This window comes from Taudactylus pleione, unplaced genomic scaffold (assembly GCF_031769625.1).
Source record: "Taudactylus pleione unplaced genomic scaffold, aTauple2 ptg000762l, whole genome shotgun sequence".
Classification (NCBI taxonomy): domain Eukaryota; kingdom Metazoa; phylum Chordata; class Amphibia; order Anura; family Myobatrachidae; genus Taudactylus; species Taudactylus pleione.
The window spans coordinates 1,352,455-1,376,669 of record NW_028285164.1 but is presented as its reverse complement, the minus strand read 5'-3'; the positions used below and the strand labels follow the sequence as shown (position 1 = coordinate 1,376,669).

The window sequence follows — 24,215 nt, the reverse complement described above, 5'->3', positions numbered from 1 at the left end:
ATCGGGGACAGATATGTGCAGGACACTATGTATATGTGTATGACTAGAAGCATCGGGGATAGATATGTACAGGACAGTATGTATATGTGTATGACTAGAAGCATCGGGGACAGATATGTGCAGGACAGTATGTATATGTGTATGACTAGAAGCATCGGGGACAGATATGTGCAGGACACTATGTATATGTGTATGACTAGAAGCATCGGGATAGATATGTACAGGACAGTATGTATATGTGTATGACTAGAAGCATCGGGGACAGATATGTGCAGGACACTATGTATATGTGTATGACTAGAAGCATCGGGGATAGATATGTACAGGACAGTATGTATATGTGTATGACTAGAAGTATCGGGGACAGATATGTGCAGGACACTATGTATATGTGTATGACTAGAAGCATCGGGGATAGATATGTGCAGGACAGTATGTATATGTGTATGACTAGAAGCATTGGGATAGATATGTGCAGGACAGTATGTGTATGTGTATGACTAGAAGCATCGGGTACAGATATGTGCAGGACAGTATGTATATGTGTATGACTAGAAGCATCGGGGACAGACATGTGCAGGACAGTATGTATGTATATGTGTATGACTAGAAGCATCGGGGACAGATATGTGCAGGACAGTATGTATATGTGTATGACTAGAAGCATCGGGGATAGATATGTACAGGATAGTATGTACATGTGTATGACTAGAAGCATTGGGATAGATATGTGCAGGACAGTATGTGTATGACTAGAAGCATCGGGGACAGATATGTGCAGGACAGTATGTATATGTGTATGACTAGCAGCATCGGGGATAGATATGTACAGGACAGTATGTATATGTGTATGACTAGAAGCATTGGGATAGATATGTGCAGGACAGTATGTGTATGACTAGAAGCATCGGGGACAGATATGTGCAGGACAGTATGTATATGTGTATGACTAGAAGCATTGGGGACAGATATGTACAGGACAGTATGTATATGTGTATGACTAGAAGCATCGGGGACAGATATGTGCAGGACAGTATGTATATGTGTATGACTAGAAGCATTGGGGACAGATATGTGCAGTACAGTATGTATATGTGTATGACTAGAAGCATTGGGATAGATATGTGCAGGACAGTATGTGTATGACTAGAAGCATCGGGGACAGATATGTGCAGGACAGTATGTATATGTGTATGACTAGAAGCATCAGGGATAGATATGTACAGGACAGTATGTATATGTGTATGACTAGAAGCATCGGGGATAGATATGTACAGGACAGTATGTATATGTGTATGACTAGAAGCATCGGGGACAGATATGTGCAGGACACTATGTATATGTGTATGACTAGAAGCATTAGGATAGATATGTGCAGGACAGTATGTATATGTGTGTGACTAGAAGCATTAGGACAGATATGTGCAGGACAGTATGTATATGTGTGTGACTAGAAGCATTAGGACAGATATGTACAGGACAGTATGTATATGTGTATGACTAGAAGCATCGGGGACATATATGTGCAGGACAGTATGTATATGTGTATGACTAGAAGCATTAGGACAGATATGTGCAGGACAGAATGTATATATGTGTATGACTAGAAGCATTGGGGATAGATATGTACAGGACAGTATGTGTATGACTAGAAGCATTGGGGACAGAAATGTACAGGACAGTATGTATATGTGTATGACTAGAAGCATCGGGGATAGATATGTACAGGACAGTATGTATATGTGTATGACTAGAAGCATTGGGGACAGAAATGTACAGGACAGTATGTATATGTGTATGACTAGAAGCATTAGGACAGTATGTATATGTGTGTGACTAGAAGCATCGGGGACAGATATGTGCAGGACAGTATGTATATGTGTATGACTAGAAGCATTAGGACAGATATGTACAGGACAGTATGTATATTTGTATGACTAGAAGCATCGGGGACAGATATGTACAGGACAGTATGTATATGTGTATGACTAGGAGCATCGGGGACAGATATGTGCAGGACAGTATGTATATGTGTATGACTAGAAGCATCGGGGACAGATATGTGCAGTACAGTATGTATATGTGTATGACTAGAAGCATTGGGATAGATATGTGCAGGACAGTATGTGTATGACTAGAAGCATCGGGGACAGATATGTGAAGGACAGTATGTATATGTGTATGACTAGAAGCATCAGGGATAGATATGTACAGGACAGTATGTATATGTGTATGACTAGAAGCATCGGGGATAGATATGTACAGGACAGTATGTATATGTGTATGACTAGAAGCATCGGGGATAGATATGTACAGGACAGTATGTATATGTGTATGACTAGAAGCATCGGGGACAGATATGTGCAGGACACTATGTATATGTGTATGACTAGAAGCATTAGGATAGATATATGCAGGACAGTATGTATATGTGTGTGACTAGAAGCATCGGGGACAGATATGTGCAGGACAGTATGTATATGTGTATGACTAGAAGCATTAGGACAGATATGTACAGGACAGCATGTATATGTGTATGACTAGAAGCATCGGGGACATATATGTGCAGGACAGTATGTATATGTGTATGACTAGAAGCATTAGGACAGATATATGCAGGACAGAATGTATATATGTGTATGACTAGAAGCATTGGGGATAGATATGTACAGGACAGTATGTGTATGACTAGAAGCATTGGGGACAGAAATGTACAGGACAGTATGTATATGTGTATGACTAGAAGCATCGGGGATAGATATGTACAGGACAGTATGTATATGTGTATGACTAGAAGCATTGGGGACAGAAATGTACAGGACAGTATGTATATGTGTATGACTAGAAGCATCGGGGACAGATATGTGCAGTACAGTATGTATATGTGTATGACTAGAAGCATTGGGATAGATATGTGCAGGACAGTATGTATATGTGTATGACTAGAAGCATCGGGGATAGATATGTACAGGACAGTATGTATATGTGTATGACTAGAAGCATCGGGGACAGATATGTGCAGGACACTATGTATATGTGTATGACTAGAAGCATCGGGGATAGATATGTGCAGGACAGTATGTATATGTGTATGACTAGAAGCATTAGGACAGTATGTATATGTGTGTGACTAGAAGCATCGGGGACATATATGTGCAGGACAGTATGTATATGTGTATGACTAGAAGCATTAGGACAGATATGTGCAGGACAGTATGTGTATAACTAGAAGCATTGGGGATAGATATGTACAGGACAGTATGTATATGTGTGCAGGACAGTATGAATATGTGTATGACTAGAGGCATCGGGGACAGATATGTGCAGGACAGTATGTATATGTGCATGACTAGAAGCATCGGGGACAAATATGTGCAGGACAGTATGTATATGTGTATGACTAGAAGAATCAGGGATAGATATGTGCAGGACAGTTTGTATATGTGTATGACTAGAAGCATCAGGGACAGATATGTGCAGGACACTATGTATATGTGTATGACTAGAAGCATTAGGATAGATATGTGCAGGACAGTATGTATATGTGTGTGACTAGAAGCATCGGGGACAGATATGTGCAGGACAGTATGTATATGTGTATGACTAGAAGCATTAGGACAGATATGTACAGGACAGTATGTATATGTGTATGACTAGAAGCATCGGGGACATATATGTGCAGGACAGTATGTATATGTGTATGACTAGAAGCATTAGGACAGATATGTGCAGGACAGAATGTATATATGTGTATGACTAGAAGCATTGGGGACAGAAATCTACAGGACAGTATGTATATGTGTATGACTAGAAGCATCGGGGATAGATATGTACAGGACAGTATGTATATGTGTATGACTAGAAGCCTTGGGGACAGAAATGTACAGGACAGTATGTATATGTGTATGACTAGAAGCATCGGGGACAGATATGTGCAGTACAGTATGTATATGTGTATGACTAGAAGCATTGGGATAGATATGTGCAGGACAGTATGTATATGTGTATGACTAGAAGCATCGGGGATAGATATGTACAGGACAGTATGTATATGTGTATGACTAGAAGCATCGGGGACAGATATGTGCAGGACACTATGTATATGTGTATGACTAGAAGCATCGGGGATAGATATGTGCAGGACAGTATGTATATGTGTATGACTAGAAGCATTAGGACAGTATGTATATGTGTGTGACTAGAAGCATCGGGGACAGATATGTTCAGGACATTATGTATATGTGTATGACTAGAAGCATTACAACAGATATGTACAGGACAGTATGTATATTTGTATGACTAGAAGCATCGGGGACATATATGTGCAGGACAGTATGTATATGTGTATGACTAGAAGCATTAGGACAGATATGTGCAGGACAGTATGTGTATGACTAGAAGCATTGGGGATAGATATGTACAGGACAGTATGTATATGTGTGCAGGACAGTATGAATATGTGTATGACTAGAGGCATCGGGGACAGATATGTGCAGAACAGTATGTATATGTGTATGACTAGAAGCATCGGGGACAAATATGTGCAGGACAGTATGTATATGTGTATGACTAGAAGAATCAGGGATGGATATGTGCAGGACAGTTTGTATATGTGTATGACTAGAAGCATCAGAGACAGATATGTGCAGGACAGTATGTATATGTGTATGACTAGAAGCATTGGGGATAGATATGTGCAGGACAGTATGTATATGTGTATGACTAGAAGCATTAGGATAGATATGTGCAGGACAGTATGTATATGTGTATGACTAGAAGAATCAGGGATAGATATGTGCAGGACAGTTTGTATATGTGTATGACTAGAAGCATCAGGGACAGATATGTGCAGGACAGTATGTATATGTGTATGACTAGAACCATCGGGGACAGACATGTGCAGGACAGTATGTATATGTGTATGACCAGAAGCATCTGGGACAGATGTGTACAGGACAGTATGTATATGTGTATGACTAGAAGCATCTGGGACAGATGTGTACAGGACAGTATGTATATGTGTATGACTAGAACCATTGTGGACAGATATGTGCACTACAGTATGTATATTTGTATGACTAGAAGCATCGGGGACAGATATGTACAGGACACTATGTATATGTGTATGACTAGAAGCATCGGGGATAGATATGTGCAGGACAGTATGTATATGTGTATGACTAGAAGCACTGGGAAAGATATGTACAGGACAGTATGTATATGTGTATGACTAGAAGCATCGGGGATATATATGTGCAGGACAGTATGTATATGTGTATGACTAGAAGCATTAGGATAGATATGTGCAGGACAGTATGTGTATGACTAGAAGCATCGGGGATAGATATGTGCAGGACAGTATGTATATGTGTATGACTAGAAGCATTAGGATAGATATGTGCAGGACAGTATGTATATGTGTATGACTAGAAGCATTAGGACAGATATGTACAGGACATTATGTATATGTGTATGACTAGAAGCATCAGGGATAGATATGTACAGGACAGTATGTATATGTGTATGACTAGAAGCATCGGGGATAGATATGTGCAGGACAGTATGTATATGTGTATGACTAGAAGCATCAGGGATAGATATGTACAGGACAGTATGTATATGTGTATGACTAGAAGCATCGGGGATAGATATGTACAGGACAGTATGTATATGTGTATGACTAGAGGCATCGGGGACAGATATGTGCAGGACACTATGTATATGTGTATGACTAGAAGCATCGGGGATAGATATGTGTATGACTAGAAGCATCGGGGACAGATATGTACAGGACAGTATGTATATGTGTATGACTAGAAGCATTTGGACAGATATGTACAGGACAGTATGTATATGTGTATAACTAGAAGAAAAGGGGACAGATATGTGCAGGACAGTATGTATATGTTTATGACTAGAAGCTTCAGTGATAACTGTGTACAGGTCAGTATGTATATGTGTGCAGGTCAGTATGTATATGTGTATGACTAGAAGCATCGGGAATCGATATGTGCATGACAGTATGTATATGTGTATGACTAGAAGCATTGGGGATAGATATGTACAGGACAGTATGTGTATGACTAGAAGCATTGGGGACAGAAATGTACAGGACAGTATGTATATGTGTATGACTAGAAGCATCGGGGATAGATATGTACAGGACAGTATGTATATGTGTATGACTAGAAGCATTGGGGACAGAAATGTACAGGACAGTATGTATATGTGTATGACTAGAAGCATTAGGACAGTATGTATATGTGTGTGACTAGAAGCATCGGGGACAGATATGTGCAGGACAGTATGTATATGTGTATGACTAGAAGCATTAGGACAGATATGTACAGGACAGTATGTATATTTGTATGACTAGAAGCATCGGGGACAGATATGTACAGGACAGTATGTATATGTGTATGACTAGGAGCATCGGGGACAGATATGTGCAGGACAGTATGTATATGTGTATGACTAGAAGCATCGGGGACAGATATGTGCAGTACAGTATGTATATGTGTATGACTAGAAGCATTGGGATAGATATGTGCAGGACAGTATGTGTATGACTAGAAGCATCGGGGACAGATATGTGAAGGACAGTATGTATATGTGTATGACTAGAAGCATCAGGGATAGATATGTACAGGACAGTATGTATATGTGTATGTGTATGTGTATGACTAGAAGCATCGGGGATAGATATGTACAGGACAGTATGTATATGTGTATGACTAGAAGCATCGGGGATAGATATGTACAGGACAGTATGTATATGTGTATGACTAGAAGCATCGGGGACAGATATGTGCAGGACACTATGTATATGTGTATGACTAGAAGCATTAGGATAGATATATGCAGGACAGTATGTATATGTGTGTGACTAGAAGCATCGGGGACAGATATGTGCAGGACAGTATGTATATGTGTATGACTAGAAGCATTAGGACAGATATGTACAGGACAGCATGTATATGTGTATGACTAGAAGCATCGGGGACATATATGTGCAGGACAGTATGTATATGTGTATGACTAGAAGCATTAGGACAGATATATGCAGGACAGAATGTATATATGTGTATGACTAGAAGCATTGGGGATAGATATGTACAGGACAGTATGTGTATGACTAGAAGCATTGGGGACAGAAATGTACAGGACAGTATGTATATGTGTATGACTAGAAGCATCGGGGATAGATATGTACAGGACAGTATGTATATGTGTATGACTAGAAGCATTGGGGACAGAAATGTACAGGACAGTATGTATATGTGTATGACTAGAAGCATCGGGGACAGATATGTGCAGTACAGTATGTATATGTGTATGACTAGAAGCATTGGGATAGATATGTGCAGGACAGTATGTATATGTGTATGACTAGAAGCATCGGGGATAGATATGTACAGGACAGTATGTATATGTGTATGACTAGAAGCATCGGGGACAGATATGTGCAGGACACTATGTATATGTGTATGACTAGAAGCATCGGGGATAGATATGTGCAGGACAGTATGTATATGTGTATGACTAGAAGCATTAGGACAGTATGTATATGTGTGTGACTAGAAGCATCGGGGACATATATGTGCAGGACAGTATGTATATGTGTATGACTAGAAGCATTAGGACAGATATGTGCAGGACAGTATGTGTATAACTAGAAGCATTGGGGATAGATATGTACAGGACAGTATGTATATGTGTGCAGGACAGTATGAATATGTGTATGACTAGAGGCATCGGGGACAGATATGTGCAGGACAGTATGTATATGTGCATGACTAGAAGCATCGGGGACAAATATGTGCAGGACAGTATGTATATGTGTATGACTAGAAGAATCAGGGATAGATATGTGCAGGACAGTTTGTATATGTGTATGACTAGAAGCATCAGGGACAGATATGTGCAGGACACTATGTATATGTGTATGACTAGAAGCATTAGGATAGATATGTGCAGGACAGTATGTATATGTGTGTGACTAGAAGCATCGGGGACAGATATGTGCAGGACAGTATGTATATGTGTATGACTAGAAGCATTAGGACAGATATGTACAGGACAGTATGTATATGTGTATGACTAGAAGCATCGGGGACATATATGTGCAGGACAGTATGTATATGTGTATGACTAGAAGCATTAGGACAGATATGTGCAGGACAGAATGTATATATGTGTATGACTAGAAGCATTGGGGACAGAAATCTACAGGACAGTATGTATATGTGTATGACTAGAAGCATCGGGGATAGATATGTACAGGACAGTATGTATATGTGTATGACTAGAAGCCTTGGGGACAGAAATGTACAGGACAGTATGTATATGTGTATGACTAGAAGCATCGGGGACAGATATGTGCAGTACAGTATGTATATGTGTATGACTAGAAGCATTGGGATAGATATGTGCAGGACAGTATGTATATGTGTATGACTAGAAGCATCGGGGATAGATATGTACAGGACAGTATGTATATGTGTATGACTAGAAGCATCGGGGACAGATATGTGCAGGACACTATGTATATGTGTATGACTAGAAGCATCGGGGATAGATATGTGCAGGACAGTATGTATATGTGTATGACTAGAAGCATTAGGACAGTATGTATATGTGTGTGACTAGAAGCATCGGGGACAGATATGTTCAGGACATTATGTATATGTGTATGACTAGAAGCATTACAACAGATATGTACAGGACAGTATGTATATTTGTATGACTAGAAGCATCGGGGACATATATGTGCAGGACAGTATGTATATGTGTATGACTAGAAGCATTAGGACAGATATGTGCAGGACAGTATGTGTATGACTAGAAGCATTGGGGATAGATATGTACAGGACAGTATGTATATGTGTGCAGGACAGTATGAATATGTGTATGACTAGAGGCATCGGGGACAGATATGTGCAGAACAGTATGTATATGTGTATGACTAGAAGCATCGGGGACAAATATGTGCAGGACAGTATGTATATGTGTATGACTAGAAGAATCAGGGATGGATATGTGCAGGACAGTTTGTATATGTGTATGACTAGAAGCATCAGAGACAGATATGTGCAGGACAGTATGTATATGTGTATGACTAGAAGCATTGGGGATAGATATGTGCAGGACAGTATGTATATGTGTATGACTAGAAGCATTAGGATAGATATGTGCAGGACAGTATGTATATGTGTATGACTAGAAGAATCAGGGATAGATATGTGCAGGACAGTTTGTATATGTGTATGACTAGAAGCATCAGGGACAGATATGTGCAGGACAGTATGTATATGTGTATGACTAGAACCATCGGGGACAGACATGTGCAGGACAGTATGTATATGTGTATGACCAGAAGCATCTGGGACAGATGTGTACAGGACAGTATGTATATGTGTATGACTAGAAGCATCTGGGACAGATGTGTACAGGACAGTATGTATATGTGTATGACTAGAACCATTGTGGACAGATATGTGCACTACAGTATGTATATTTGTATGACTAGAAGCATCGGGGACAGATATGTACAGGACACTATGTATATGTGTATGACTAGAAGCATCGGGGATAGATATGTGCAGGACAGTATGTATATGTGTATGACTAGAAGCACTGGGAAAGATATGTACAGGACAGTATGTATATGTGTATGACTAGAAGCATCGGGGATATATATGTGCAGGACAGTATGTATATGTGTATGACTAGAAGCATTAGGATAGATATGTGCAGGACAGTATGTGTATGACTAGAAGCATCGGGGATAGATATGTGCAGGACAGTATGTATATGTGTATGACTAGAAGCATTAGGATAGATATGTGCAGGACAGTATGTATATGTGTATGACTAGAAGCATTAGGACAGATATGTACAGGACATTATGTATATGTGTATGACTAGAAGCATCAGGGATAGATATGTACAGGACAGTATGTATATGTGTATGACTAGAAGCATCGGGGATAGATATGTGCAGGACAGTATGTATATGTGTATGACTAGAAGCATCAGGGATAGATATGTACAGGACAGTATGTATATGTGTATGACTAGAAGCATCGGGGATAGATATGTACAGGACAGTATGTATATGTGTATGACTAGAGGCATCGGGGACAGATATGTGCAGGACACTATGTATATGTGTATGACTAGAAGCATCGGGGATAGATATGTGTATGACTAGAAGCATCGGGGACAGATATGTACAGGACAGTATGTATATGTGTATGACTAGAAGCATTTGGACAGATATGTACAGGACAGTATGTATATGTGTATAACTAGAAGAAAAGGGGACAGATATGTGCAGGACAGTATGTATATGTTTATGACTAGAAGCTTCAGTGATAACTGTGTACAGGTCAGTATGTATATGTGTGCAGGTCAGTATGTATATGTGTATGACTAGAAGCATCGGGAATCGATATGTGCATGACAGTATGTATATGTGTATGACTAGAAGCATTAGGATAGATATGTGCAGGACAGTATGTATATGTGTATGACTAGAAGCATCGGGGATAGATATGTGCAGGACAGTATGTATATGTGTACGACTAGAAGCATTGGGGATAGATATGTGCAGGACAGTATGTTTATGTGTATGACTAGAAGCATTAGGATAGATATGTGCAGGACAGTATATGTGTATGACTAGAAGCATTGGGATAGATATGTGCAGGACGGTATGTATATGTGTATGACTAGAAGCATTGGGGACAGATATGTGCAGGACAATATGTATATGTGTATGACTAGAAGCATCGGGGACAGATATGTACAGGACAGTATGTATATGTGTATGACTAGAAGCATCGGGGACAGATATGTGCAGGACAGTATGTATATGTGTATGACTAGAACCATCGGGGATAGATATGTACAGGACAGTATGTATATGTGTATAACTAGAAGAAAAGGGGACAGATATGTGCAGGACAGTATGTATATGTGTATGACTAGAAGCATTAGGACATATATGTGCAGGACAGAATGTATATATGTGTATGACTAGAAGCATTGGGGATAGATATGTACAGGACAGTATGTGTATGACTAGAAGCATTGGGGACAGAAATGTACAGGACAGTATGTATATGTGTATGACTAGAAGCATCGGGGATAGATATGTACAGGACAGTATGTATATGTGTATGACTAGAAGCATTGGGGACAGAAATGTACAGGACAGTATGTATATGTGTATGACTAGAAGCATCGGGGACAGATATGTGCAGTACAGTATGTATATGTGTATGACTAGAAGCATTGGGATAGATATGTGCAGGACAGTATGTATATGTGTATGACTAGAAGCATTGGGGATAGATATGTACAGGACAGTATGTATATGTGTATGTCTAGAGGCATCGGGGACAGATATGTGCTGGACAGTATGTGTATGACTAGAAGCATCAGGGACAGATATGTGCAGGACAGTATATATATGTGTATGACTAGAAGCATCAGAGACAGATATGTGCAGGACAGTATGTATATGTGTATGACTAGAACCGTCGGGGATAGATATGTACAGGACAGTATGTATATGTGTATAACTAGAAGAAACGGGGACAGATATGTGTATATGTGTATGACTAGAAGCTTCAGTGATAACTATGTACAGGTCAGTATGTATATGTGTGCAGGACAGTATGTGTATGTGTATGACTAGAGGCATCGGGGACAGATATGTGCAGGACAGTATGTATATGTGTATGACTAGAAGCATCGGGGACAGATATGTACAGGACAGTATGTATATGTGTATGACTAGAAGCACTGGGATAGATATGTACAGGACAGTATGTATATGTGTATGACTAGAAGCATTAGGGACAGATATGTACAGGACAGTATGTATATGTGTATGACTAGAAGCATCGGGGACAAATATGTGCAGGACAGTATGTATATGTGTATGACTAGAAGAATCAGGGATAGATATGTGCAGGATAGTATGTATATGTGTATGATTACAATCATCGGGGACAGATATGTGCAGTACAGTATGTATATGTGTATGACTAGAAGCATTGGGGACAGATATGTGCAGGACAGTATGTGTATGACTAGAAGAATCAGGGATAGATATGTGCAGGACAGTATGTATATGTGTATGACTAGAAAAATCAGGGATAGATATGTGCAGGAAAGTATGTATATGTGTATGACTAGAAGAATCAGGGATAGATATGTGCAGTACAGTATGTATATGTGTATGACTAGAAGCATTGGGATAGATATGTGCAGGACAGTATGTATATGTGTATGATTAGAAGCATCGGGGACAGATATGTGCAGAACAGTATGTATATGTGTATGACTAGAAGAATCAGGGATAGATATGTGCAGGACAGTATGTATATGTGTATGACTAGAAGCATTGGGGATAGATATGTGCAGGACAGTATGTATATGTGTATGACTAGAAGCATCGGGGACATATATGTACAGGACAGTATGTATATGTGTATGACTAGAAGCATCGGGGACAGATATGTGCAGGACAGTATGTGTATGACTAGAAGCATCAGGGACAGATATGTGCAGGACAGTATGTATATGTGTGTGACTAGAACCATCAGGGACAGATATGTGCAGGACAGTATGTATATGTGTATGACTAGGACCATCGGGGACAGATATGTGCAGGACAGTATGTATATGTGTATGACTAGGACCATCAGGGACAGATATGTGCAGGACTGTATGTATATGTGTATGACTAGAAGCATCTGGGACAGATGTGTACAGGACAGTATGTGTATGACTAGAACCATCGCGGACAGATATGTGCAGGACAGTATGTATATGTGTATGACTAGAACCATCGCGGACAGATATGTGCAGGACAGTATGTATATGTGTATGACTAGAAGCATCGGGGACAGATATGTGCAGGACAGTATGTATATGTGTATGACTAGAAGCATCGGGGACAGATATGTGCAGGACACTATGTTTATGTGTATGACTAGAAGTATCGGGGACAGATATGTGCAGGACAGTATGTATATGTGTATGACTAGAAGCATCGGGGACAGATATGTGCAGGACAGTATGTATATGTGTATGACTAGGACCATCAGGGACAGATATGTGCAGGACAGTATGTATATGTGTATGACTAGAAGCATCTGGGACAGATGTGTACAGGACAGTATGTATATGTGTATGACTAGAACCATCGCGGACAGATATGTGCAGGACAGTATGTATATGTGTATGACTAGAAGCATCGGGGACAGATATGTGCAGGACAGTATGTATATGTGTATGACTAGAGCATCGGGGACAGATATCTGCAGGACAGTATGTATATGTGTATGACTAGAAGCATCGGGGACATATATGTGCAGGACAGTATGTGTATGACTAGAAGCATCGGGGACAGATATGTGCAGGACAGTATGTGTATGACTAGAAGCATCAGGGACAGATATGTGCAGGACAGTATGTATATGTGTATGACTAGGACCATCGGGGACAGATATGTGCAGGACAGTATGTATATGTGTATGACTAGAACCATCATGGACAGATATGTGCAGGACAGTATGTATATGTGTATGACTAGGACCATCGGGGACAGATATGTGCAGGACAGTATGTATATGTGTATGACTAGGACCATCAGGGACAGATATGTGCAGGACACTATGTATATGTGTATGACTAGAAGCATCGGGGACAGATATGTACAGGACAGTATGTATATGTGTATGACTAGAAGCATCGGGGACAGATATGTGCAGGACAGTATGTATATGTGTATGACTAGAAGCATCGGGGACAGATATGTGCAGGACACTATGTTTATGTGTATGACTAGAAGTATCGGGGACAGATATGTGCAGGACAGTATGTATATGTGTATGACTAGGACCATCAGGGACAGATATGTGCAGGACAGTATGTATATGTGTATGACTAGAAGCATCTGGGACAGATGTGTACAGGACAGTATGTATATGTGTATGACTAGAACCATCGCGGACAGATATGTGCAGGACAGTATGTATATGTGTATGACTAGAAGCATCGGGGACAGATATGTGCAGGACAGTATGTATATGTGTATGACTAGAAGCACTGGGATAGATATGTACAGGACAGTATGTATATGTGTATGACTAGAAGCATCTGGGACAGATATGTGCAGTACAGTATGTATATGTGTATGACTAGAAGCATCGGGGACAAATATGTGCAGGACAGTATGTATATGTGTATGACTAGAAGAATCAGGGATAGATATGTGCAGGATAGTATATATATGTGTATGATTAGAATCATCGGGGACAGATATGTGCAGTACAGTATGTATATGTGTATGACTAGAAGCATCGGGGATAGATATGTACAGGACAGTATGTATATGTGTATGACTAGAAGCATCGGGGATTGATATGTGCAGGACAGTATGTATATGTGTATGACTAGAAGCATCGGGGACAGATATGTGCAGGACAGTATGATATGTGTATGACTAGGACCATCAGGGATAGATATGTACAGGACAGTATGTATATGTGTATGACTAGAAGCATTGGGATAGATATGTGCAGGACAGTATGTATATGTGTATGACTAGAAGCATTAGGATAGATATGTACAGGACAGTATGTATATGTGTATGACTAGAAGCATCGGGGACAGATATGTGCAGGACAGTATGTATATGTGTATGACTAGAAGCATTGGGATAGATATGTGCAGGACAGTATGTATATGTGTATGACTAGAAGCATCGGGGACAGATATGTGCAGGACAGTATGTATATGTGTATGACTAGAAGCATCTGGGACAGATATGTGCAGGACAGTATGTATATGTGTATGACTAGAAGCATCGGGGACAGATATGTGCAGGACAGTATGTATATGTGTATGACTAGAAGCATCGGGGACAGATATGTGCAGGACAGTATGTATATGTGTATGACTAGAACCATCATGGACAGATATGTGCAGGACAGTATGTATATGTGTATGACTAGGACCATCGGGGACAGATATGTGCAGGACAGTATGTATATGTGTATGACTAGGACCATCAGGGACAGATATGTGCAGGACACTATGTATATGTGTATGACTAGAAGCATCGGGGACAGATATGTACAGGACAGTATGTATATGTGTATGACTAGAAGCATCGGGGACAGATATGTGCAGGACAGTATGATATGTGTATGACTAGGACCATCAGGGACAGATATGTGCAGGACAGTATGTATATGTGTATGACTAGAAGCATCTGGGACAGATGTGTACAGGACAGTATGTATATGTGTATGACTAGAACCATCGCGGACAGATATGTGCAGGACAGTATGTATATGTGTATGACTAGAAGCATCGGGGACAGATATGTGCAGGACAGTATGTATATGTGTATGACTAGAAGCACTGGGATAGATATGTACAGGACAGTATGTATATGTGTATGACTAGAAGCATCTGGGACAGATATGTGCAGTACAGTATGTATATGTGTATGACTAGAAGCATCGGGGACAAATATGTGCAGGACAGTATGTATATGTGTATGACTAGAAGAATCAGGGATAGATATGTGCAGGATAGTATATATATGTGTATGATTAGAATCATCGGGGACAGATATGTGCAGTACAGTATGTATATGTGTATGACTAGAAGCATCGGGGATAGATATGTACAGGACAGTATGTATATGTGTATGACTAGAAGCATCGGGGATTGATATGTGCAGGACAGTATGTATATGTGTATGACTAGAAGCATCGGGGACAGATATGTGCAGGACAGTATGATATGTGTATGACTAGGACCATCAGGGATAGATATGTACAGGACAGTATGTATATGTGTATGACTAGAAGCATTGGGATAGATATGTGCAGGACAGTATGTATATGTGTATGACTAGAAGCATTAGGATAGATATGTACAGGACAGTATGTATATGTGTATGACTAGAAGCATCGGGGACAGATATGTGCAGGACAGTATGTATATGTGTATGACTAGAAGCATTGGGATAGATATGTGCAGGACAGTATGTATATGTGTATGACTAGAAGCATCGGGGACAGATATGTGCAGGACAGTATGTATATGTGTATGACTAGAAGCATCTGGGACAGATATGTGCAGGACAGTATGTATATGTGTATGACTAGAAGCATCGGGGACAGATATGTGCAGGACAGTATGTATATGTGTATGACTAGAAGCATCGGGGACAGATATGTGCAGGACAGTATGTATATGTGTATGACTAGAAGCATTGGAGATATGTACAGGACAGTATGTGTATGTGTATGACTAGAAGCATCGGGGACAGATATGTGCAGGACAGTATGTATATGTGTATGACTAGAAGAATCAGGGATAGATATGTGCAGGATAGTATGTATATGTGTATGACTAGAAGCATCGGGGACAGACGTGCAGGACAGTATGTATATGTGTATGACTAGAAGCATTGGAGATATGTACAGGACAGTATGTATATGTGTATGACTAGAAGCATCGGGGACATATATGTGCAGGACGGTATGTATATGTGTATGACTAGAAGCATCCGGGACAGACATGTGCACTACACTATGTATATGTGTATGACTAGAAGCATCTGGGACAGATATGTATAGGACAGTGTGTATATGTGTATGACTAGAAGCATTGGAGATATGTACAGGACAGTATGTATATGTGTATGACTAGAGGCATCGGGGACATATATGTACAGGACAGTATGTACATGTGTATGACTAGAAGCATCGGGGACAGATATGTGCAGGACAGTATGTATATGTGTATGACTAGAAGCATCTGGGGCAGATGTGTACAGGACAGTGTGTATATGTGTATGACTAGAAGCATTGGAGATATATACAGGACAGTATGTATATGTGTATGACTAGAAGCATCGGGGACAGATATGTACAGGACAGTGTGTATATGTGTATGACTAGAAGCATCGGGGACATATATGTACAGGACAGTATGTACATGTGTATGGCTAGAAGCATCGGGGATAGATATGTACAGGACAGTATGTACATTTGTATGGCTAGAAGCATCGGGGACAGATATGTACAGGACAGTATGTATATGTGTATGACGAGAAGCATCTTGGACAGATATGTGCAGGACAGTATGTATATGTGTATGACTAGAAGCATCGGGGACAGATATGTGCAGGACAGTATGTATATGTGTATGACTAGAAGCATCGGGGACAGATATGTGCAGGACAGTATGTACATGTGTATGGCTAGAAGCATCGGGGATAGATATGTACAGGACAGTATGTACATGTGTATGGCTAGAAGCATCGGGGACAGATATGTACAGGACAGTATGTATATGTGTATGACGAGAAGCATCTTGGACAGATATGTGCAGGACAGTATGTATATGTGTATGACTAGAAGCATCGGGGACAGATATGTGCAGGACAGTATGTATATGTGTATGACTAGAAGCATCGGGGACAGATATGTGCAGGACAGTATGTATATGTGTATGACTAGAAGCATTGGGATAGATATGTGCAGGACAGTATGTATATGTGTATGACTAGAAGCATCGGGGACAGATATGTGCAGTACAGTATGTATATGTGTATGACTAGAAGCATCAGGGATAGATATGTACAGGACACTATGTATATGTGTATGACTAGTATGTTTGATACATTACTAATTATTCTTTCTGATGATTAATTTATTTAGCCATTGAGTATAGAAGTGTTTGGTGGGTTTTTGCTATATATATTTTGGGACTGAGGTATGGTAATAGAGGTACAAGTGTTATATAGTCAGGTGCATAAATATTGGGACATTGGCAGAACTTTCATATTTTGGCCTCTATTCACCACCACAATGGCTTTGAAATGAAACAAACAAGATGTGCTTTACCTGCAGTCTTTCAGATTTAATTTGAGGGTAATTACATCCAAATCAGGTGAACGGTGTAGGAATTACAGCGGTTTCTATATGTGCCTCCCACTTTTTAAGGGGCCAAAAGTAATGGGACAAACTAAACAATCCTAAATCTAACTTCACTTTTTAATACTTTGTTGCAAATCCTTTGCAGGTAATTACAGTCTGAAGTCTGGAACGCATAGACATCACCAGACGCTGGGTTTCATCCCTGGTGATGCTCGGCCAGGCCTCTACTGCAAATGTCTTCAGTTCCTGCTTGTTCCTGGGGAATTTTCCCTTCAGTTTTGGCTTCTTTAAGTGAAATGCATGCTCAATCGGATTCAGGTCAGGGGATTGACTTGGCCATTGCATAACATTCCACTTTTTAGCCTGAAAAAACTCTTTGGTTGCTTTTGCAGTATGCTTCGGGTCATTGTCCAGCTGCAATGTGAAGCGCCGTCCAATGAGTTCTGAAGCATTTGACTGAATATGAGCATATAATATTGCCCGAAACATTTCAGAATTCATTCTGCTTCTTTTGTCAGCAGTCACATCATTAATAAATACAAGGGAACCAGTTCCATTGGCAGCCATACATGCCCACACAATGGCACTACCACCACCATGCTTCACTGATGAGGTGGTATGTTTTGTATCATGAGCAGTTCCTTTCCTTCTCCATGCTCTTCTCTTCCCATCACTCTGGTACAAGTTGATCTTTGTCTCATCTGTCCATAGGATGTTGTTCCAGAACTGTAATGGCTTTTTTAGATCTTGTTTGGCAAACTCTAATCTGGTCTTCCTGTTTTTGAGGCTCACCAATGGTTTACATCTTGTGGTGAACCCTCTATATTCACTCTTGTGAAGTCTTCTCTTGATTGTTGACTTTGACACATATACACCTACCTCCTGGAGAGTGTTCTTGATTTGGCCAACTGTTGTGAAGGGGTTTTTCTTCACCAGGGAAATAATTCTTTTGTCATCCACCACAGTTGTTTTCCATGGTCTTCCGGGTCTTTTGGTGTTGCTGAGCTCTCCGGTGCGTTCTTTCTTTTTAAGAATGTTCCATACAGTTGATTTGGCCACACCTAATGTTTTTGCTATCTCTCTGATGGGTTTGTTTTGATTTTTCAGCCTAATGATGGCTTCACTGATAGTGACAGCTCTTTGGATCTCATATTGAGAGTCGACAGCAACTGATTCCAAATGTCACACCTAGAATCAACTCCAGACCTTTTACCTGCTTAATTGATAATGAAATAACAAGGGAATAGCCCACACCTGTCCATGAAATAGCTTTTGAGTTGATAGTCCCATTACTTTTGGCCCCTTAAAAAGTGGGAGGCACATATAGAAACCGTTGTAATTCCTACACCGTTCACCTGATTTGGATGTAATTACCCTCAAATTAAATCTGAAAGTCTGCAGGTAAAGCACATCTTGTTTATTTCATTTCAAAGCCATTGTGGTGGTGACTAGAGGCCAAAGTATGAAAGTTCTGTCAATGTCCCAATATTTATGCACCTGACTGTGTATTATGTTCCCAGGTTGTTAGTGATATCATTATTGGGATGAGAGTAAGCAGGACAGAAGGACTCCGGCACGTTACATGATAGAGATAATGACTTGTATCATCTCTCACAGGGTCTTGCAGTCCCGGAGCCGATGGCTGTAAGTATCTGTGCTGCGGTCATCCCTCCTGCGATAGTCACCCGTCTTCCTCCTCTCACATTATTTTAATCTCACGTGTCTTTTTCAGGCTCTCACTTTCCCAGCAGTCTCGTCCTCTACAACGCCCGTCTCTCAGCTGAGCATCCCTCTCCCAGGTGTTATATTTCTGGCTGTCTCTTTGTATCTCATTGTCTTGCTCTTTCTGCTTCTGGTGCACCAATGTCTGCAGGTGAGTGCAGGTTACCTGTCAGCAGTCTCATTGTGAGACCGTCTTTTGTGTCAACGCTTTTGTCCGTCTCGTTATTCACTTCCTGTACTCTATCCACACTCTCCAAGCTTCTCACGAGATGTATTTACCCCAGTTGTTACCTAGAAGCGACCCCTGTGCCCCCCCCCCTTTGTGTTACTGTCCCCAGTGATTATCCCCCGCCAGCTAGTGGTCTCTGACCTTACTCCAAACCAGTTTCATATGCTGAAGAAGTTTGTTCCCATCGGTCCACTGTAGTTGCGCAGAAAACTTAAAACACGTCAGCTGGTGCACTCTTGTATGTGAGATTTGTAAATCTGCCTGTAACTGGGGAGTCCTACATGCTAATTACATGTGACATTCCAGCAGGGCCGGGCACTCAGACATCCTCTAGTGACATCACAGAATGGGAGGGGCCAACGTATAACATTCGGGGCCATATTCAATTTGAGGCGAACAGTCCAAGGTCGGACTTTTCACCATCACCGACGTTTTTTCCTGGGATAAAGTATCGGGCGCGTGCCCGCTTATCCCCGTATTCAATTAGGAATCAGCGAAAATGGGACCTGGTGGAAAGGTAAGTATGGAAAAGCCCTGTCACTTTAGGGGAAATCAGCCCGTCACCCCCTAGAAGATGGTCTGACATGGGGGATCACTATGGGTACCCCCGATTTTGTCTGCTGAAGGTAATTGGGGCTTTTAAATAGCCGCGACAGGTGCATTAATGCGCCTGTGAAGAATAGTACTTATCTTTTTCTTTTTTTTTTTTAAATAACTATTTCCAGCAAATTTGGGGTACATGAAAATTGGTGCAAGCATATTTTTAAGTCCCTAAAGTGATTTTGTAAAATTATTCAAAAATCCACCTGCCGCAACCACCGGCATTCCAGAAAACTTATCCCCGTTTTTTTACAAAGACTTTTCGCACCTGTGAAAAGTTTTTGAAATTGAATATGGGGATAAGTGAAAATGGCGAAAATGATGTCATACACATATACCGATAACGGACTTTTCACTCCAAATTGTCTTTGGCCCTTAGTGGTGATATCTAGTTATTTATTAACAGTTTCTTATATAGCGCAGCATATTCCGTTGCGCTTTACAATTGTAAACATTAATAGAACAAAACAGGGTAATAACAGACAGACATAGAGGTAAGAGGGCCCTGCTTGTAAGCTTACACTCTATAGGGAAATAGGCAATGATACACAAGGATAGGTGCTATATATTGCATTTAGGTCCAGCCAGAATGCAGAGTTTCTTAGTTGGCTGCATGATCCAGTCACACAGGAATGTCGGCCAAATGTCATGTGGACGTGAGAGAAAGACAATGTGTGAGGTTATGTGTGGACTGTGAGAGGGGATGGAATTAGACATGGGAGCTATGGATGGTTATGTTGTCGGTTCTGGATTGTGATAAGCTTGCCTGAAGAGGTGAGTTTTCAGGGAACGCTTGAAGGATTGGAGACTAGATGTAAGTCTTAATGTGCTTGGTAAGGCATTCCATAGAGTGGTTGCAGCCCGAAGAAAGTCCTGTAACCATGAGTGGGAGCAAGTAATGCGTGGCTTTAGTGCATAGTACTTTATGCATTTAAGTATTGCTACAGCTAGGTGCCCAGATCTGTTGCCCAGTCAATCCAGAGCTTGAGCATCATGCCACCATTTCTTCGAGCTCTTTGCCATCTCTCTGTTCACATTTCTATTGACGTCTTTTTATGTTATGTACTATTTCCGCTACCCCTTTATATATTATCTTCTCGTTACTTTACAGGCTCGAGGGTGCTGCCCTTCATGCATGGGATGGCAGAAGGTGGGCGAGTTCGGGGTCTGTGACATGTGCGCGAGTTGTGCCCAGTCCTGTGACTGCAGGATTCCAACGGCTAAGCAGTGCATGGACGTCTGCTGTCCCTCTAAGCGGGTACGTGTGACAACATGGCGGAGCCCCGTCTTCCATCGCTGTACTTCCTGCTCACCTATCGCCACTGTCCTCTCACACTAACACTTCAGTATGCTGTCATTCTGTCACCTGCCCCCTGCAGTCTCTTGTGGCCGTCCCAATTTCTCTGTTTATGCTATAAGGGGTTTAGTGATATCGCTATTATTGGCAAATTAATATCCTGAATTTACATGAGTATACTGGTTAATCCCCCAACATGTCCGACTCCGCCGTGTGAATTTGGCCGGGACTGCAAATATTATTAGCCTCTAAAATATGAAATTCAAGCATTTGAACAGCTGTCAGAATATTTTGACTGAGCGTTTAATGGGATGCAGTACATTATAGCAGCCATTAGGTGGTGCTGTTGGACAGTCACCGGCTGGAACCCGCGAGCTTAATGCAACAACACAATTTCTTTGCAATGAAGATGACTGCAATACTCTATCACATCCTCGTTACTAAGTCACATCTACTTGTGTTCCTCTGTGTATACCCCCCGGCCTTAACGTGACGTGTCCGGCATGTGTGTGTGTGTGTGATCTCAGAAAAATGTGCTGTCTCCCACATTGGCAGTATCCGCTGTGCTCAAAGTCGGATTGTCTATTAGGCAGCGCAGTCTGTGTCTCCTCCAGAGACCTTTCCTGGTGCCATCCGACCATATGTACGTCCTGATCACTCTATGTCACACCCCCCATCCGGGTCACTGCCAACATGCACTTCTGCCTTTGGCATCCGTTTCTCTGTTCCCATTAGATTGTCAGCTTTTGCAAGAAGGGACCATATAAAATACTCTTAGATAATATCTATCTGGTGCATGCGTCCCCTTCTCTGTCACTTTCCATCTGCAGCTACTGTTCCATTGCCGGGACATGCACCAGCCCATTCGGTGAGTCCCCAGTGTGTCTCCGCTTATAACAAACTCTCCTGTTCCCGCTTTCTCCCTCCCAGAGCTGTCCTGGCTGCCGCGATCCGTCCGGCTGTCCGTGTGGCTTCGCCTGCGTGTACCAGCCTCCGGACTGCAGCATAATCAACTGCATCTGCTGCGAGATTAAACTGTCGTGACGAGGACGACCGGAAGCCACAGTCATCTCCAAAGTGTCAAAGGAGAGAAAGCCGCACTCTCCTCCATTGCGTCATTGCCTGTACCCGTCTTCCCCCTCCGCTACTGACCAGGCTGCTAATAACTGTGCGCCCTGTAGAGGGCGCTGTAGACTCTGCTGCCTGGAATCATTGTGCATCCGTTCCCTATTCTCACAATGCTGCTTGTGCTGTCTCCCCCGTTTAACTTGCTCATGTCTTGTTATCAAGGGACTCGCATTATAAATGCGCTGCCTGTAACGTACACCATGCTCCCTTTTTCCTTAAATCCCAACACTTGAGGCGTAAAAGTTTCTTGCCTATAACATCCATGTCAAACACATGATCGATGCCTCCTTTATAGTCTCCCCCCACTACATATGGTACAAGGCTAATTGCTGAATATTATATGGATATTACAGGTCACAAAGGAATTCTCTGGCCATATTTTGTGGCCTTTCGTACAGGTCACTGAAATCCATTGGGACTCCAAATAGCCGTAATAATTTGCATTAATGGGTGCAATTGAAAGTGCTGACATGCCACGTTGTAGGCTGTAATAATGTTAGTGAGAATGTAGCCAATCCGTAACGTCTAAATAGGTCATGAATATTAATCAGGCAGCGCCTTGTGAGGTCATTGGTTCCAAGCTGATTTGACAGACTGCACACTGGCTCCGCCCACATCATGGCTGCATGTGTAGGTGACAGATTAGAGGCTACTCTCCGTACATTAGAGGCCAGATCAGTCCTCCTCTGCCCTTGGCCTGTTCTCCTCACTCTTAAACTGCTGAGTTCACTGATATCAGGTTTCCACCTTTTCTCTGTACTTGTATCAATATATATTTTTGTGCTGGATGTATTTTTTGGTGCTCTTCAAATATATTTTTTATATTTGTTTTGTATATTAAATGGTTAATTGTAACATATTGGAATGGAAGTTTTTTTTTAAATGTTCTCCTCTGCACAGTGTATACAGATGAGTAATGTGAGTAACAATTTATTGTCTGCAATATAAGCAGCTTGATGAGAATTTGGTCAGGCTGGGCACAGTGATCATTACAGTGACCAGATAGGGGCACTGTCTGCAGCAGATCTGCACGGCTGTATTTATGGGGTTCAGGTTAGAAGCAATGTGATCTACAGCTCGCACAGGGAGGGTGGTAATAATCAGGTCCAGCATAGGGAAGTGAGACAGAGATTGGGAGGCTCAGCGAGAGAAAGATTGGGAGGCTCAGCGAGAGAAAGATTGGGAGGCTCAGCGAGAGAAAGATTGGGAGGCTCAGCGAGAGAAAGATTGGGAGGCTCAGAGAGAGAGATTGGGAGGCTCA

The 24,215-nt window shown here is 41.4% G+C and overlaps 1 protein-coding gene across 3 annotated transcripts in view; it reads left to right on the top strand.

The window, feature by feature from the left end:
* The window catches only part of LOC148476889 (uncharacterized), a 39,370-nt gene extending 15,579 nt beyond the window's left edge, over positions 1 to 23,791 (top strand). For all 3 annotated transcript variants that reach the window (XM_088457451.1, XM_088457452.1, XM_088457453.1), the window contains exons 2-5: positions 19,596 to 19,622; positions 19,711 to 19,851; positions 21,641 to 21,787; positions 22,757 to 23,791. In XM_088457451.1, coding sequence (XP_088313577.1) covers positions 19,617 to 19,622; positions 19,711 to 19,851; positions 21,641 to 21,787; positions 22,757 to 22,870 — 408 coding nt within the window. In that variant the 5' untranslated portion in view covers positions 19,596 to 19,616 and the 3' untranslated portion in view covers positions 22,871 to 23,791. The remainder of the gene's footprint in view (positions 1 to 19,595; positions 19,623 to 19,710; positions 19,852 to 21,640; positions 21,788 to 22,756) is intronic.
* The last annotated feature ends 424 nt before the right edge of the window (positions 23,792 to 24,215 follow it).